We start from the raw sequence: 16,090 nt of genomic DNA, 5'->3' as shown, positions 1-16,090 counted from the left end.
TGCAGGTGTGGTATTAAAAGTTGCAGGTACAGGTGAGGTATTAAAAACTGCAGGTACAGGTGAGGTATTAAAAGCTGCAGGTACAGGTGAGGTATTAAAAGCTGCAGGTACAGGTAAGGTATTAAAAGCTGCAGGTACAGGTGAGGTATGAAAAGCTGCAGGTACAGGTGAGGTACTAAAAGCTGCAGGTACAGGTGAGGTATTAAAAGCTGCAGGTACAGGTGAAGTATTAAAAGCTGCAGGTACAGGTGAGGTATTAAAATCTGCAGATACAGGTGAGGTATTAAAAGCTGTATGTACAGGTGAGGTATTAAACGCTGCAGGTACAGGTGTGGTATTAAAAGCTGCAGGTACAGGTGAGGTATTAAAAGCTGCAGATACAGGTGAGGTATTAAAAGCTGCAGGTACAGGTGAGGTATTAAAAGCTGCAGGTACAGGTGAGGTATTAAAACTGCAGGTACAGGTGTGGTGTGAAAAGCTGTATGTACAGGTGAGGTATTAAACGCTGCAGGTACAGGTGTGGTATTAAAAGCTGCAGGTACAGGTGAGGTATTAAAATCTGCAGGTACAGGTGTGGTATTAAAAGCTGCAGGTACAGGTGAGGTATGAAAAGCTGCAGGTACAGGTGAGGTATTAAAAGCTGTAGGTACAGGTGAGGTATTAAAAGCTGCAGGTACAGGTGAGGTATTAAAAGCTGCAGGTACAGGTGGGGTATTAAAAGCTGCAGGTAGAGGTGCGGTATTAAAAGCTGCAGGTACAGGTGAGGTATGAAAAGCTGCAGGTACAGGTGAGGTATGAAAAGCTGCAGGTACAGGTGAGGAATTAAAAGCTGCAGGTACAGGTGAGGTATTAAAAGCTGCAGGTACAGGTGAGGTATTAAAAGCTGCAGGTACAGGTGAGGTATGAAAAGCTGCAGGTACAGGTGAGGTATTAAAAGCTGCAGGTACAGGTGAGGTATTAAAAGCTGCAGGTACAGGTGAAGTATTAAAAGCTGTAGGTACAGGTGAGGTATTAAAAGCTGCAGATACAGGTGAGGTATTAAAAGCTGTATGTACAGGTGAGGTATTAAACGCTGCAGGTACAGGTGAGGTATTAAAAGCTGCAGATACAGGTGAGGTATTAAAAGCTGCAGGTACAGGTGAGGTATTAAAAGCTGCAGGTACAGGTGAGGTATTAAAAGCTGCAGGTACAGGTGTGGTGTGAAAAGCTGTATGTACAGGTGAGGTATTAAAACGCTGCAGGTACAGGTGTGGTATTAAAAGCTGCAGGTACAGGTGAGGTATTAAAAGCTGCAGGTACAGGTGTGGTATTAAAAGCTGCAGGTACAGGTGAGGTATGAAAAGCTGCAGGTACAGGTGAGGTATTAAAAGCTGAAGGTACAGGTAAGGTATTAAAAGCTGCAGGTACAGGTGAGGTATTAAAAGCTGCAGGTACAGGTGAGGTATTAAAAGCTACAGGTACAGGTGAGGTATTAAAAGCTGTAGGTACAGGTGAGGTATTAAAAGCTGCAGGTACAGGTGAGGTATTAAAAGCTGCAGGTACAGGTGAGGTATTAAAAGCTGCAGGTACAGGTGAGGTATTAAAAGCTGCAGGTACAGGTGAGGTATTAAAAGCTGCAGGTACAGGTGAGGTATTAAAAGCTGCAGGTACAGGTGAGGTATTAAAAGCTCCAGGTACAGGTGAGGTATTAAAAGCTGCAGGTACAGGTGAGGTATTAAAAGCTGCAGGTACAGGTGAGGAATTAAAAGCTGCAGGTACAGGTGAGGTATTAAAAGCTGCAGGTACAGGTGAGGTATTAAAAGCTGCAGGTACAGGTGAGGTATGAAAAGCTGCAGGTACAGGTGAGGTATTAAAAGCTGCAGGTACAGGTGAGGTATTAAAAGCTGCAGGTACAGGTGAAGTATTAAAAGCTGTAGGTACAGGTGAGGTATTAAAAGCTGCAGATACAGGTGAGGTATTAAAAGCTGTATGTACAGGTGAGGTATTAAACGCTGCAGGTACAGGTGAGGTATTAAAAGCTGCAGATACAGGTGAGGTATTAAAAGCTGCAGGTACAGGTGAGGTATTAAAAGCTGCAGGTACAGGTGAGGTATTAAAAGCTGCAGGTACAGGTGAGGTATGAAAAGCTGCAGGTACAGGTGAGGTATGAAAAGCTGCAAGGTACAGGTGAGGTATTAAAAGCTGCAGGTACAGGTGAGGTATTAAAAGCTGCAGGTACAGGTGAGGTATTAAAAGCTGCAGGTACAGGTGAGGTATTAAAAGCTGCAGGTACATGTGAGGTATGAAAAGCTGCAGGTACAGGTGAGGTATTAAAAGCTGCAGGTACAGGTGAGGTATTAAAAGCTGCAATATGAAAAGCTGCAGGTACAGGTGAGGTATGAAAAGCTGCAGGTACAGGTGAGGTATTAAAGCTGCAGGTACAGGTGAGGTATTAAAAGCTGCAGGTACAGGTGAGGTATTAAAAGCTGCAGGTACAGGTGAGGTATTAAAAGCTGCAGGTACAGGTGAGGTATGAAAAGCTGCAGGTACAGGTGAGGTATTAAAAGCTGCAGGTACAGGTGAGGTATTAAAAGCTGCAGGTACAGGTGAGGTATTAAAAGCTGCAGGTACAGGTGAGGTATTAAAAGCTGCAGGTACAGGTGAGGTATTAAAAGCTGCAGGTACAGGTGAGGTATGAAAAGCTGCAGGTACAGGTGAGGTATGAAAAGCTGCAGGTACAGGTGAGGTATTAAAAGCTGCAGGTACAGGTGAGGTATTAAAAGCTGCAGGTACAGGTGAGGTATTAAAAGCTGCAGGTACAGGTGAGGTATTAAAAGCTGCAGGTACATGTGAGGTATGAAAAGCTGCAGGTACAGGTGAGGTATTAAAAGCTGCAGGTACAGGTGAGGTATTAAAAGCTGCAGGTACAGGTGAGGTATGAAAAGCTGCAGGTACAGGTGAGGTATGAAAGCTGCAGGTACAGGTGAGGTATTAAAAGCTGCAGGTACAAGGTGAGGTATTAAAAGCTGCAGGTACAGGTGAGGTATTAAAAGCTGCAGGTACAGGTGAGGTATTAAAAGCTGCAGGTACATGTGAGGTATGAAAAGCTGCAGGTACAGGTGAGGTATTAAAAGCTGCAGGTACAGGTGAGGTATTAAAAGCTGCAGGTACAGGTGAGGTATTAAAAGCTGCAGGTACAGGTGAGGTATTAAAAGCTGCAGGTACAGGTGAGGTATTAAAAGCTGCAGGTACAGGTGAGGTATTAAAAGCTGCAGGTACAGGTGAGGTATTAAAAGCTACAGGTACAGGTGAGGTATTAAAAGCTGCAGGTACAGGTGAGGTATTAAAAGCTGCAGGTACAGGTGAGGTACTAAAAGCTGCAGGTACAGGTGAGGTATTAAAAGCTGCAGGTACAGGTGAGGTATTAAAAGCTGCAGGTACAGGTGAGGTATTAAAAGCTGCAGGTACAGGTGTGGTGTGAAAAGCTGTATGTACAGGTGAGGTATTAAAACGCTGCAGGTACAGGTGTGGTATTAAAAGCTGCAGGTACAGGTGAGGTATTAAAAGCTGCAGGTACAGGTGTGGTATTAAAAGCTGCAGGTACAGGTGAGGTATGAAAAGCTGCAGGTACAGGTGAGGTATTAAAAGCTGAAGGTACAGGTAAGGTATTAAAAGCTGCAGGTACAGGTGAGGTATTAAACGCTGCAGGTACAGGTGAGGTATTAAAAGCTACAGGTACAGGTGAGGTATTAAAAGCTGTAGGTACAGGTGAGGTATTAAAAGCTGCAGGTACAGGTGAGGTATGAAAAGCTGCAGGTACAGGTGAGGTATTAAAAGCTGTAGGTACAGGTGAGGTATTAAAAGCTGCAGGTACAGGTGAGGTATTAAAAGCTGCAGGTACAGGTGGGGTATTAAAAGCTGCAGGTACAGGTGCGGTATTAAAAGCTGCAGGTACAGGTGAGGTATGAAAAGCTGCAGGTACAGGTGAGGTATGAAAAGCTGCAGGTACAGGTGAGGAATTAAAAGCTGCAGGTACAGGTGAGGTATTAAAAGCTGCAGGTACAGGTGAGGTATTAAAAGCTGCAGGTACAGGTGAGGTATGAAAAGCTGCAGGTACAGGTGAGGTATTAAAAGCTGCAGGTACAGGTGAGGTATTAAAAGCTGCAGGTACAGGTGAAGTATTAAAAGCTGTAGGTACAGGTGAGGTATTAAAAGCTGCAGATACAGGTGAGGTATTAAAAGCTGTATGTACAGGTGAGGTATTAAACGCTGCAGGTACAGGTGAGGTATTAAAAGCTGCAGATACAGGTGAGGTATTAAAAGCTGCAGGTACAGGTGAGGTATTAAAAGCTGCAGGTACAGGTGAGGTATTAAAAGCTGCAGGTACAGGTGAGGTATGAAAGCTGCAGGTACAGGTGAGGTATGAAAAGCTGCAGGTACAGGTGAGGTATTAAAAGCTGCAGGTACAGGTGAGGTATTAAAAGCTGCAGGTACAGGTGAGGTATTAAAAGCTGCAGGTACAGGTGAGGTATTAAAAGCTGCAGGTACAGGTGAGGTATTAAAAGCTGCAGGTACAGGTGAGGTATTAAAAGCTGCAGGTACAGGTGAGGTATGAAAAGCTGCAGGTACAGGTGAGGTATTAAAGCTGCAGGTACAGGTGAGGTATTAAAAGCTGCAGGTACAGGTGAGGTATTAAAAGCTGCAGGTACAGGTGAGGTATTAAAAGCTGCAGGTACAGGTGAGGTATTAAAAGCTGCAGGTACAGGTGAGGTATTAAAAGCTGCAGGTACAGGTGAGGTATTAAAAGCTACAGGTACAGGTGAGGTATTAAAAGCTGCAGGTACAGGTGAGGTATTAAAAGCTGCAGGTACAGGTGATAAATCAGTGCGTTACCTCCAGCATGTTGTAGATAATATAGAGTTTGATGACAGACTGTCCTCTGATCAGGTGGTACATCATGCTGTAGTCCACGTAGCTCATCATCACGTAACACAGGACCATGATGAGACCCTTCATCACATCACAGACCTGCGCTGGCTGGAGGAGAGGAGACCCACTGTGGTGGGGAGGAGAGAGAGAGAGAGGAGAGATAGCATGATGAGACCCTTCATCACATCACAGACCTGCGCTGGCTGGAGGAGAGGAGACCCACTATGGTGGGGAGGAGAGAGAGGAGAGGAGACCCACTGTGGTGGGGAGGAGAGAGAGAGAGAGGAAAGATAGCATGATGAGACCCTTCATAACATCACAGACCTGGGCTGGCTGGAGGAGAGGAGACCCACTGTGGTGGGGAGGAGAGAGAGGAAAGGAGACCCACTGTGGTGGGGAGGAGAGAGAGAGAGGAGACCCACTGTGGTGGGGAGGAGAGAGAGAGAGAGGAGAGGAGACCCACTGTGGTGGGGAGGAGAGAAAGAGAGAGGAGACCCACTGTGGGGGGGAGGAGAGAGAGAGAGAGAGAGAGAGGAGAGATAGCATGATGAGACCCTTCAACACATCACAGACCTGCGCTGGAGGAGAGGAGACCCACTGTGGTGGGGAGGAGAGAGAGAGAGAGAGGAGACCCACTGTGGTGGGGAGGAGAGAGAGAGAGAGAGAGGAGAGATAGCATGATGAGACCCTTCATCACATCACAGACCTGCGCTGGCTGGAGGAGAGGAGACCCACTGTGGTGGGGAGGAGAGAGAGAGAGGAGAGGAGACCCACTGTGGTGGGGAGGAGAGAGAGAGAGAGGAGACCCACTGTGGTGGGGAGGAGAGAGAGAGAGAGAGAGGAGACCCACTGTGGTGGGGAGGAGAGAGAGAGAGAGGAGAGATAGCATGATGAGACCCTTCATCACATCACAGACCTGCGCTGGCTGGAGGAGAGGAGACCCACTGTGGTGGGGAGGAGAGAGAGAGAGGAGACCCACTGTGGTGGGGAGGAGAGAGAGAGAGGAGAGGAGACCCACTGTGGTGGGGAGGAGAGAGAGAGAGGAGACCCACTGTGGTGGGGAGGAGAGAGAGAGGAGAGATAGCATGATGAGACCCTTCATCACATCACAGACCTGCGCTGGCTGGAGGAGAGGAGACCCACTGTGGTGGGGAGGAGAGAGAGAGAGGAGAGGAGACCCACTGTGGTGGGGAGGAGAGAGAGAGAGGAGACCCACTGTGGTGGGGAGGAGAGAGAGAGGAGAGATAGCATGATGAGACCCTTCATCACATCACAGACCTGGGCTGGCTGGAGGAGAGGAGACCCACTGTGGTGGGGAGGAGAGAGAGAGAGGAGACCCACTGTGGTGGGGAGGAGAGAGAGAGAGAGGAGAGGAGACCCACTACATTGTAGAATAATAGTGAAGACATCACAACTATAAAATAACACATATGGAATCATGTAGTAACCAAAAAAGTGTTAAACAAATCAAAATACATTTTATATTTGAAGCCACCTTTTGTCTTGATGACAGCTTTGTACCCTCTTGGCATTCTCTCAACCAGCTTCACCTGGAATGAGTTGAATAGGGTTTCATATACATAATAATATATAACACAATGCTATTCTACAGGTCAGAGACAGTTGCTGTGTCGTTGTGTGTTACCTCAGACCACAGCAGGGTAGGGTCAGTAGCCTGATGAGGGTGTGTTTACCTCAGACCACAGCAGGGTAGGGTCAGTAGTCTGATGAGGTTACCTCAGACCACAGCAGGGTGGGGTCAGTAGTCTGATGAGGGTGTGTTTACCTCAGACCACAGCAGGGTAGGGTCAGTAGTCTGATGAGGTTACCTCAGACCACAGCAGGGTAGGGTCAGTAGTCTGATGAGGGTGTGTTTACCTCAGACCACAGCAGGGTAGGGTTAGTAGTCTGATGAGGGTGTGTTTACCTCAGACCACAGCAGGGTAGGGTCAGTAGTCTGATGAGGGTGTGTTTACCTCAGACCACAGCAGGGTAGGGTCAGTAGCCTGATGAGGGTGTGTTACCTCAGACCACAGCAGGGTAGGGTCAGTAGCCTGATGAGGGTGTGTTTACCTCAGACCACAGCAGGGTAGGGTCAGTAGTCTGATGAGGGTGTGTTTACCTCAGACCACAGCAGGGTAGGGTCAGTAGTCTGATGAGGGTGTGTTACCTCAGACCACAGCAGGGTAGGGTCAGTAGTCTGATGAGGGTGCGTTTACCTCAGACCACAGCAGGGTGGGGTCAGTAGTCTGATGAGGTTACCTCAGACCACAGCAGGGTAGGGTCAGTAGCCTGATGAGGGTGTGTTTACCTCAGACCACAGCAGGGTAGGGTCAGTAGTTGGATGAGGGCCAGTAGAACTCGGAGAGGAAGTAGAGTGAAGACGTACAGGAAGGCATCCAGACACAGGAAGAAGCCAAACAGCATCAACTACACAGAGACAGACGGACAGAGAGATTTAGGTCACTTTGCTGATTGTTTATTTCACTTGCCTTGGGAATGTAAACACGTTTCCCATGTCAATAACGCCCCTTTGAACTGACATTTAATAAAGAGATGGAGAGAGAGGGGAGGGAAGAGCTGGAGGAAGGGGAAGGAAGAGCAGGAGGAGGGGGGAGGAAGAGCGGGAGGAGGGGGAAGGAAGAGCAGGAGGAGGGGGGAGGAAGAGCGGGAGGAGGGGGGAGGAAGAGCGGGAGGAGGGGGGAAGGAAGAGCGGGAGGAAGGGGGAGGAAAAGAGAGAGGAGGGAGGAGGAAGAGGGGGAGGAAGAGCAGGAGAAGGGAGGAAGAGGGGGGAGGAAGAGCAGGAGGAGGGGGGAGGAAGAGAAAGAGGAAGAGAGGGAGGAGTTGGGAGGAAGAGAGGGAGGAGTCGGGAGGAAGAGAGAGAAGAGGAAGAGCTGGGTGTGTGTGTGTGTGTGTGTGTGTGTGTGTGAGTACCTTCTCTAGTTCCTTGGGGATGCGAAGGCAGGTGTAAACCCTCTCTCGTCTCTCTGTGTATTTAGCCTCATTGTGTTCCAGGAAGTATCCTCGGGTAAGCTCCGCCCCCATGAACCTCACTAGGGATAGATCTACACACATGCACACACACACACACACACACAAACAGACACACACACACACACACACACACACACACACACACTCGTCAATCTGTCCATCTACAGCTGTCCACGCTGCACCTCAATCTGTCCATGCTGCACCTCAATCTGTCCATCTACAGCTGTCCACACTGCACCTCAATCTGTCCATGCTGCACCTTAATCTGTCCACACTGCACCTGAATCTGTCCATCTACAGCTGTCCACACTGCACCTCAATCTGTCCATCTACAGCTGTCCACGCTGCACCTCAATCTGTCCACGCTGCACCTCAATCTGTCCATCTACAGCTGTCCACGCTGCACCTCAATCTGTCCACGCTGCACCTCAATCTGTCCATCTACAGCTGTCCACACTGCACCTCAATCTGTCCACACTGCACCTCAATCTGTCCATCTACAGCTGTCCACACTGCACCTCAATCTGTCCACGCTGCACCTCAATCTGTCCACGCTGCACCTCAATCTGTCCACGCTGCACCTCAATCTGTCCACGCTGCACCTCAATCTGTCCACACTGCACCTCAATCTGTCCACACTGCACCTCAATCTGTCCATCTACAGCTGTCCACGCTGCACCTCAATCTGTCCACACTGCACCTCAATCTGTCCATCTACAGCTGTCCACGCTGCACCTCAATCTGTCCACGCTGCACCTCAATCTGTCCACGCTGCACCTCAATCTGTCCACGCTGCACCTCAATCTGTCCACGCTGCACCTCAATCTGTCCATCTATAGCTGTCCACACTGCACCTCAATCTGTCCACACTGCACCTCAATCTGTCCACGCTGCACCTCAATCTGTCCACGCTGCACCTCAATCTGTCCATCTACAGCTATCCACGCTGCACCTCAATCTGTCCACACTGCACCTCAATCTGTCCATCTACAGCTGTCCACGCTGCACCTCAATCTGTCCACGCTGCACCTCAATCTGTCCACACTGCACCTCAATCTGTCCATCTACAGCTGTCCACGCTGCACCTCAACCTATCCACGCTGCACCTCAATCTGTCCACGCTGCACCTCAATCTGTCCACGCTGCACCTCAATCTGTCCACGCTGCACCTCAATCTGTCCATCTACAGCTGTCCACGCTGCACCTCAACCTATCCACGCTGCACCTCAATCTGTCCATCTACAGCTGTCCACGCTGCACCTCAATCTGTCCACGCTGCACCTCAATCTGTCCACACTGCACCTCAATCTGTCCATCTACAGCTGTCCACGCTGCACCTCAACCTATCCACGCTGCACCTCAATCTGTCCACGCTGCACCTCAATCTGTCCACGCTGCACCTCAATCTGTCCACGCTGCACCTCAATCTGTCCATCTACAGCTGTCCACGCTGCACCTCAACCTATCCACGCTGCACCTCAATCTGTCCACGCTGCACCTCAATCTGTCCACGCTGCACCTCAATCTGTCCACGCTGCACCTCAATCTGTCCATCTACAGCTGTCCACGCTGCACCTCAACCTATCCACGCTGCACCTCAATCTGTCCATCTACAGCTGTCCACGCTGCACCTCAACCTATCCACGCTGCACCTCAATCTGTCCACGCTGCACCTCAATCTGTCCACGCTGCACCTCAATCTGTCCACGCTGCACCTCAATCTGTCCATCTACAGCTGTCCACGCTGCACCTCAACCTATCCACGCTGCACCTCAATCTGTCCACGCTGCACCTCAATCTGTCCATGCTGCACCTCAATCTGTCCACGCTGCACCTCAATCTGTCCACACTGCACCTCAATCTGTCCATCTACAGCTGTCCACGCTGCACCTCAACCTATCCACGCTGCACCTCAATCTGTCCACGCTGCACCTCAATCTGTCCACGCTGCACCTCAATCTGTCCACGCTGCACCTCAACCTGTCCATGCTGCACCTCAATCTGTCCATCTACAGCTGTCCACGCTGCTCCTCAATCTGTCCATCTACAGCTGTCCACGCTGCACCTCAATCTGTCACTCTACAGCTGTCCACACTGCACCTCAATCTGTCCACGCTGCACCTCAATCTGTCCATCTACAGCTGTCCACACTGCACCTCAATCTGTCCACACTGCACCTCAATCTGTCCATCTACAGCTGTCCACACTGCACCTCAATCTGTCCATCTACAGCTGTCCACACTGCACCTCAATCTGTCCACACTGCACCTCAATCTGTCTACGCTGCACCTCAATCTGTCTAGGAGGTAGCTACAACAAGCTAATTAGCTGGCTAACTGTAACCCTGCAGTTAGCCAGTAATGTTTAATAGTGTTTTCATACCCTACATTACTCATCTCATATGTATATACTGTACGCTATACCATCTATTGCATCTTGACTATGCCGTTCGGCCATCACTCATCCATATATTTATATGTACATATTCATGTTCATTCCTCTACACTTGTGTGTATAAGGTACATTTTACATTTTAGTAATTTAGCAGACGCACTTATCCAGAGCGACTTACAGTAGTGAATGCATACATTTCATACATATATTTAAATGTAGTTGTTGTGAAATTGTTAGGTTATATTACTTGTTAGATATTACTGCATGGTCGGAACTAGAAACACAAGCATTTCACTACACTCGCATTAACATCTGCTAACCATGTGTATGTGACCAATACAATTTGATTTTTAACGTTAGCTACTAGCTGGTTGGCTGTGTTCTGTTAGCTAGCTGCTACTACCACTACTACTACTACTACTACTACTACTGTTAGCTAGCTGCTACTACCACTACTACTACTACTACTACTACTGTTAGCTAGCTGCTACTACTACTGTTAGCTAGCTGCTACTACTACTACTACTACTGTTAGCTAGCTGCTACTACTACTACTACTACTACTACTGTTAGCTAGCTGCTACTACTACTACTACTACTGTTAGCTAGCTGCTACTACTACTACTGTTAGCTAGCTGCTGCTACTACTACTACTGATAGCTAGCTGCTGCTGCTACTACTACTACTACTACTACTACTACTACTACTACTACTACTACTACTACTACTAGCTAGCTGCTACTACTACTACTGTTAGCTAGCTGCTACAACTACTACTGTTAGCTAGCTGCTACTACTACTACTACTGTTAGCTAACTGCTACTACTACTACTACTGTTAGCTAGCTGCTACTACTACTACTACTACTGTTAGCTAGCTGCTACTACTACTACTACTGTTAGCTAGCTGTTACTACTACTACTACTACTACTACTACTGTTAGCTAGCTGCTACTACTACTACTACTACTACTGTTAGCTAGCTGCTACTACTACTACTACCACTGTTAGCTAGCTACTACTACTACTACTACTACTACAGTTAGCTAGCTGCTACTACTACTACTACTACTACTACTACTACTACTACTACTACTACTACTACTGGTAGCTAGCTGCTACTACTACTACTACAACTATTGTTAGCTAGCTGCTACTACTACTACTACTGCTGCTCCTACTACTACTGTTAGCTAGCTGCTACTACTACTACTACTACTGTTAGCTAGCTGCTACTACTACTACTACTACTGTTAGCTAGCTGCTACTACTACTACTACTACTACTGTTAGCTAGCTGCTACTACTACTGTTAGCTAGCTGCTACTACTACTACTGTTAGCTAGCTGCTACTAATACTACTACTACTACTACTACTGTTAGCTAGCTGCTACTACTACTACTACTACTACTGTTAGCTAGCTGCTACTACTACTACTACTGTTAGCTAGCTGCTACTACTACTACTACTGTTAGCTAGCTGCTACTACTACTACTACTGTTAGCTAGCTGCTACTACTACTACTACTACTACTACTACTACTTCTTCTTCTACTACTACTACTGTTAGCTAGCTGCTACTACTACTGTTAGCTAGCTGCTACTACTAGTACTACTACTACTATTACTACTGTTAGCTAGCTGCTACTACTACTACTACTGTTAGCTAGCTACTACTACTACTACTACTGTTAGCTAGCTGCTACTACTACTACTACTACTACTACTACTAATGTTAGCTAGCTGCTACTACTACTACTACTACTGTTAGCTAGCTGCTACTACTACTACTACTGTTAGCTAGCTGCTACTACTACTACTACTGTTAGCTAGCTGCTACTACTACTACTACTGTTAGCTAGCTGCTACTACTACTACTACTACTGTTAGCTAGCTGCTACTACTACTACTACTACTGTTAGCTAGCTGCTACTACTACTACTACTGTTAGCTAGCTGCTACTACTACTACTACTGTTAGCTAGCTGCTACTACTACTACTACTACTGTTAGCTAGCTGCTACTACTACTACTACTACTGTTAGCTAGCTGCTACTAATACTACTACTACTACTACTACTGTTAGCTAGCTGCTACTACTACTACTACTACTACTACTACTACTGTTAGCTAGCTGCTACTACTAGTACTACTACTACTATTACTACTGTTAGCTAGCTGCTACTACTACTGTTAGCTAACTGCTACTACTACTACTACTACTACTACTACTACTAATGTTAGCTAGCTGCTACTACTACTACTACTACTACTACTAATGTTAGCTAGCTGCTACTACTACTACTACTACTACTGTTAGCTAGCTGCTACTACTACTACTACTACTGTTAGCTAGCTGCTACTACTACTACTACTGTTAGCTAGCTGCTACTACTACTACTACTGTTAGCTAGCTGCTACTACTACTACTACTACTACTGTTAGCTAGCTGCTACTACTACTACTACTACTACTACTACTACTACTGTTAGCTAGCTGCTACTACTACTACTACTACTACTACTTCTTCTACTACTACTACTACTACTACTGTTAGCTAGCTGCTACTACTACTACTACTACTACTACTACTACTACTACTACTACTGTTAGCTAGCTGCTACTAATACTACTACTACTGTTAGCTAGCTGCTACTACTACTACTACTACTACTACTGTTAGCTAGCTGCTACTACTAGTACTACTACTACTATTACTACTGTTAGCTAGCTGCTACTACTACTGTTAGCTAGCTACTACTACTACTACTACTACTTCTTCTACTACTACTACTACTACTACTACTACTACTACTACTACTACTACTACTACTGTTAGCTAGCTGCTACTACTACTACTACTACTACTACTACTACTACTACTCCTACTACTACTACTACTACTACTGTTAGCTAGCTGCTACTACTACTAATACTACTACTACTACCACTACTACTAACACTACTACTAACACTTCTACTACTACTACTACTACTACTACTACTACCTCTCCTCAAGCTGAGGTTCCGGCTCAGTACTCACCTGAACCGGTACCTGGGCTCTCCTCTCCTCAAGCTGAGGTTCTGGTTCAGTACTCACCTGAACCAGTACCTGGACTCTCCTCTCCTCAAGCTGAGGTTCTGGTTCAGTACTCACCTGAACCGGTATCTGGACTCTCCTCTCCTCAAGCTGAGGTTCTGGTTCAGTACTCACCTGGACCGGTACCTGGACTCTCCTCTCCTCAAGCTGAGGATCTGGTTCGGTACTCACCTGAACCAGTACCTGGGCTCTCCTCTCCTCAAGCTGAGGTTCTGGTTCAGTACTCACCAGACAGACTCCGTTTCTTGTCCTTTTGGACTTTCTTCTTGTCGTAAAACCCCAGTGTCTCCGTCACCTCGGAGGTCTCCTTCGATCCCCGGTTCTCACTATCTCCCTCCATCCTTCTCTCCTTGCCTTCTTTCTCCGGTTCGATCTCCTCTCCCTGAGCCGTTGCTAAGGAGTCCGCCATCTTGTTCTACGGCTCGCCTGGCAGACAGGCGCGCTGACGACACACACGTCGCTTGCGTGGGTCCGTCATCACGTAGCGCCAGAAACACACGTATACATCTATTAAAAAAATAAAAAATAAATGTTTAATTATGAACACAACAAATACAATATATATATATATATATATATATATATATATATATATATATATATATATATATATATATATATATATACTAACAAGAGTACAAAACCTAACAGACAGGGATATTACATATCAATATTCATTTTCAATTTGTTAAATAAAAAAGCATATTGCTTTTTTGTTTTTACATTTACTGATCTTTTCAAAATAATATTTCAATTCTATCTTAAATAATGTGAAAAGGGGGGTTTGTTCTCTGCCCACTTCATTTTATGGACAAAGAATCTTCCATGAAAGATAAACAAATTAACAATGACAGTTAAATCAGGGTCCATATCATTTGGTTCAATATAAAACATAATATCAGAGTCTTTCAAATTAACATTAATAGTTGTTTCTTTTAAAATAAAATATTATAACTCACACGTTAACATCTACTGTACGTCGACCTGAAGTCAGCCACCATAGAGAAGGATAGAGGTCTCTAGTAGCCATAAAGGCTGTATTAACATGGGGAGCCCTATTGAGACTTGACATTTTTTGGGGGAGAGCTTTTTTTGTTGTTGCAGAGACGGGGATTGTGGTTGGAAGAGCGGGGCTTGTTTGACATTGAAAAGTGTCGTGGTAGTTTTTGATAAAGAATAATGTCAAGATGAAGCAGCTGCGTTATAAAGTCGGGATGGACTGTTGAGCGTTCTACATCCCAATGGGTTCCTGCTGATTGAACGGAGATTGTGACAGCCGGGTTAAAATGGCATCCCTGGACAAAGCAAGAACAAGATGGACGTCAGGAGAAGTGCAGTATTATCAGAAGGAGAAAGTATACTTGGAATACGGAGGAGGAGGAATGGAGGGAAAAAGAGAGGCAGAGGAGGACCGAGAGAGGGAGGAAGACTGTGAGCTTGAGTCAGTTAAAAATGGCGGGGGAAATAGTGAGATGGTTTGTTAAAGAAGGTAGGAAGTGTAAGCAGAGGGAGCTGAAGACAGGAGGAGAAATGGAAGCAAATGAGGGTGATGTGTTGGAGGTGGTAGCTGTGGGGAAGTTCTCGAAGCCTGAGGATTGCACCGAGGGTCAGGATAAAGATGAGCCTGTGACAGTAGGAGTGAAGTTTTTGGAAAAAAGTTGACCCTTGCCTTTTGGCTGATCCATGTGTGGTTTCATGGTGGGTGAAAACAGAGTTGGGTGCTGTGGAATCGGTGAGGGAAACCAGAAGTGGTCCTGTGATAACTGTTTGTGTTTCTGCTGGTCAGAGAGAGAAGGCGCTCGGCGTTAAATGAATGGGGGCAATGAGATGTGAATTGTTTCGCTCTCCAGAAAAGGGCTCCATTGAAAGGAGTGAATACTGGGGGTAGAGGTAAATGTGAAAGGAGGGATTACTGGGGGTAAATGTGAAAGGAGGGATTACTGGGGGTAGAGGTAAATGTGAAAGGAGGGATTACTGGGGGTAGAGGTAAATGTGAAAGGAGTGCATACTGGGGGTAGAGGTAAATGTGAAAGGAGGGATTACTGGGGGTAGAGGTAAATGTGAAAGGAGGGATTACTGGGGGTAGAGGTAAATGTGAAAGGAGGGATTACTGGGGGTAGAGGTAAATGTGAAAGGAGGGATTACTGGGGGTAGAGGTAAATGTGAAAGGAGGGATTACTGGGGGTAGAGGTAAATGTGAAAGGAGGGATTACTGGGGGTAGAGGTAAATGTGAAAGGAGGGATTACTGGGGGTAGAGGTAAATGTGAAAGGAGGGATTACTGGGGGTAGAGGTAAATGTGAAAGGAGGGATTACTGGGGGTAGAGGTAAATGTGAAAGGAGTGAATACTGGGGTAGAGGTAAATGTGAAAGGAGGGATTACTGGGGGTAGAGGTAAATGTGAAAGGAGTGAATACTGGGGGTAGAGGTAAATGTGAAAGGAGGGATTACTGGGGGTAGAGGTAAATGTGAAAGGAGTGAATACTGGGGGTAGAGGTAAATGTGAAAGGAGGGATTACTGGGGGTAAATGTGAAAGGAGTGAATACTGGGGGTAGAGGTAAATGTGAAAGCTGACCAACTGAAAGGGAAGATTCCCGGTGTTTGTGATACTCGTTGTTTGGTGCGACACAGACAGGGTGGAGAGAGACAGACAGGGTGGCGAGAGACAGACAGGGTGGAGAGAGACAGACAGGGTGG

General features: G+C 46.6%; 1 protein-coding gene across 1 annotated transcript in view; it reads right to left on the bottom strand.

The window, feature by feature from the left end:
* LOC115183508 (transmembrane anterior posterior transformation protein 1 homolog) overlaps nt 1–13,860 on the bottom strand; it is a 40,296-nt gene extending 26,436 nt beyond the window's left edge. The window contains exons 1-4 of the mRNA XM_029744720.1: nt 13,622–13,860; nt 7,843–7,973; nt 7,220–7,338; nt 4,873–5,035 (exon numbers count right to left, since the gene is read on the bottom strand). Coding sequence (XP_029600580.1) covers nt 4,873–5,035; nt 7,220–7,338; nt 7,843–7,973; nt 13,622–13,802 — 594 coding nt within the window. The 5' untranslated portion in view covers nt 13,803–13,860. The remainder of the gene's footprint in view (nt 1–4,872; nt 5,036–7,219; nt 7,339–7,842; nt 7,974–13,621) is intronic.
* Between the last annotated feature and the right edge of the window lie 2,230 nt (nt 13,861–16,090).

The sequence above is a fragment of the Salmo trutta genome, unplaced genomic scaffold (assembly GCF_901001165.1).
Source record: "Salmo trutta unplaced genomic scaffold, fSalTru1.1, whole genome shotgun sequence".
NCBI lineage: Eukaryota > Metazoa > Chordata > Actinopteri > Salmoniformes > Salmonidae > Salmo > Salmo trutta.
Note: the sequence above shows the minus strand (reverse complement) of the source record. Positions and strands in the feature narration are given on the sequence as shown.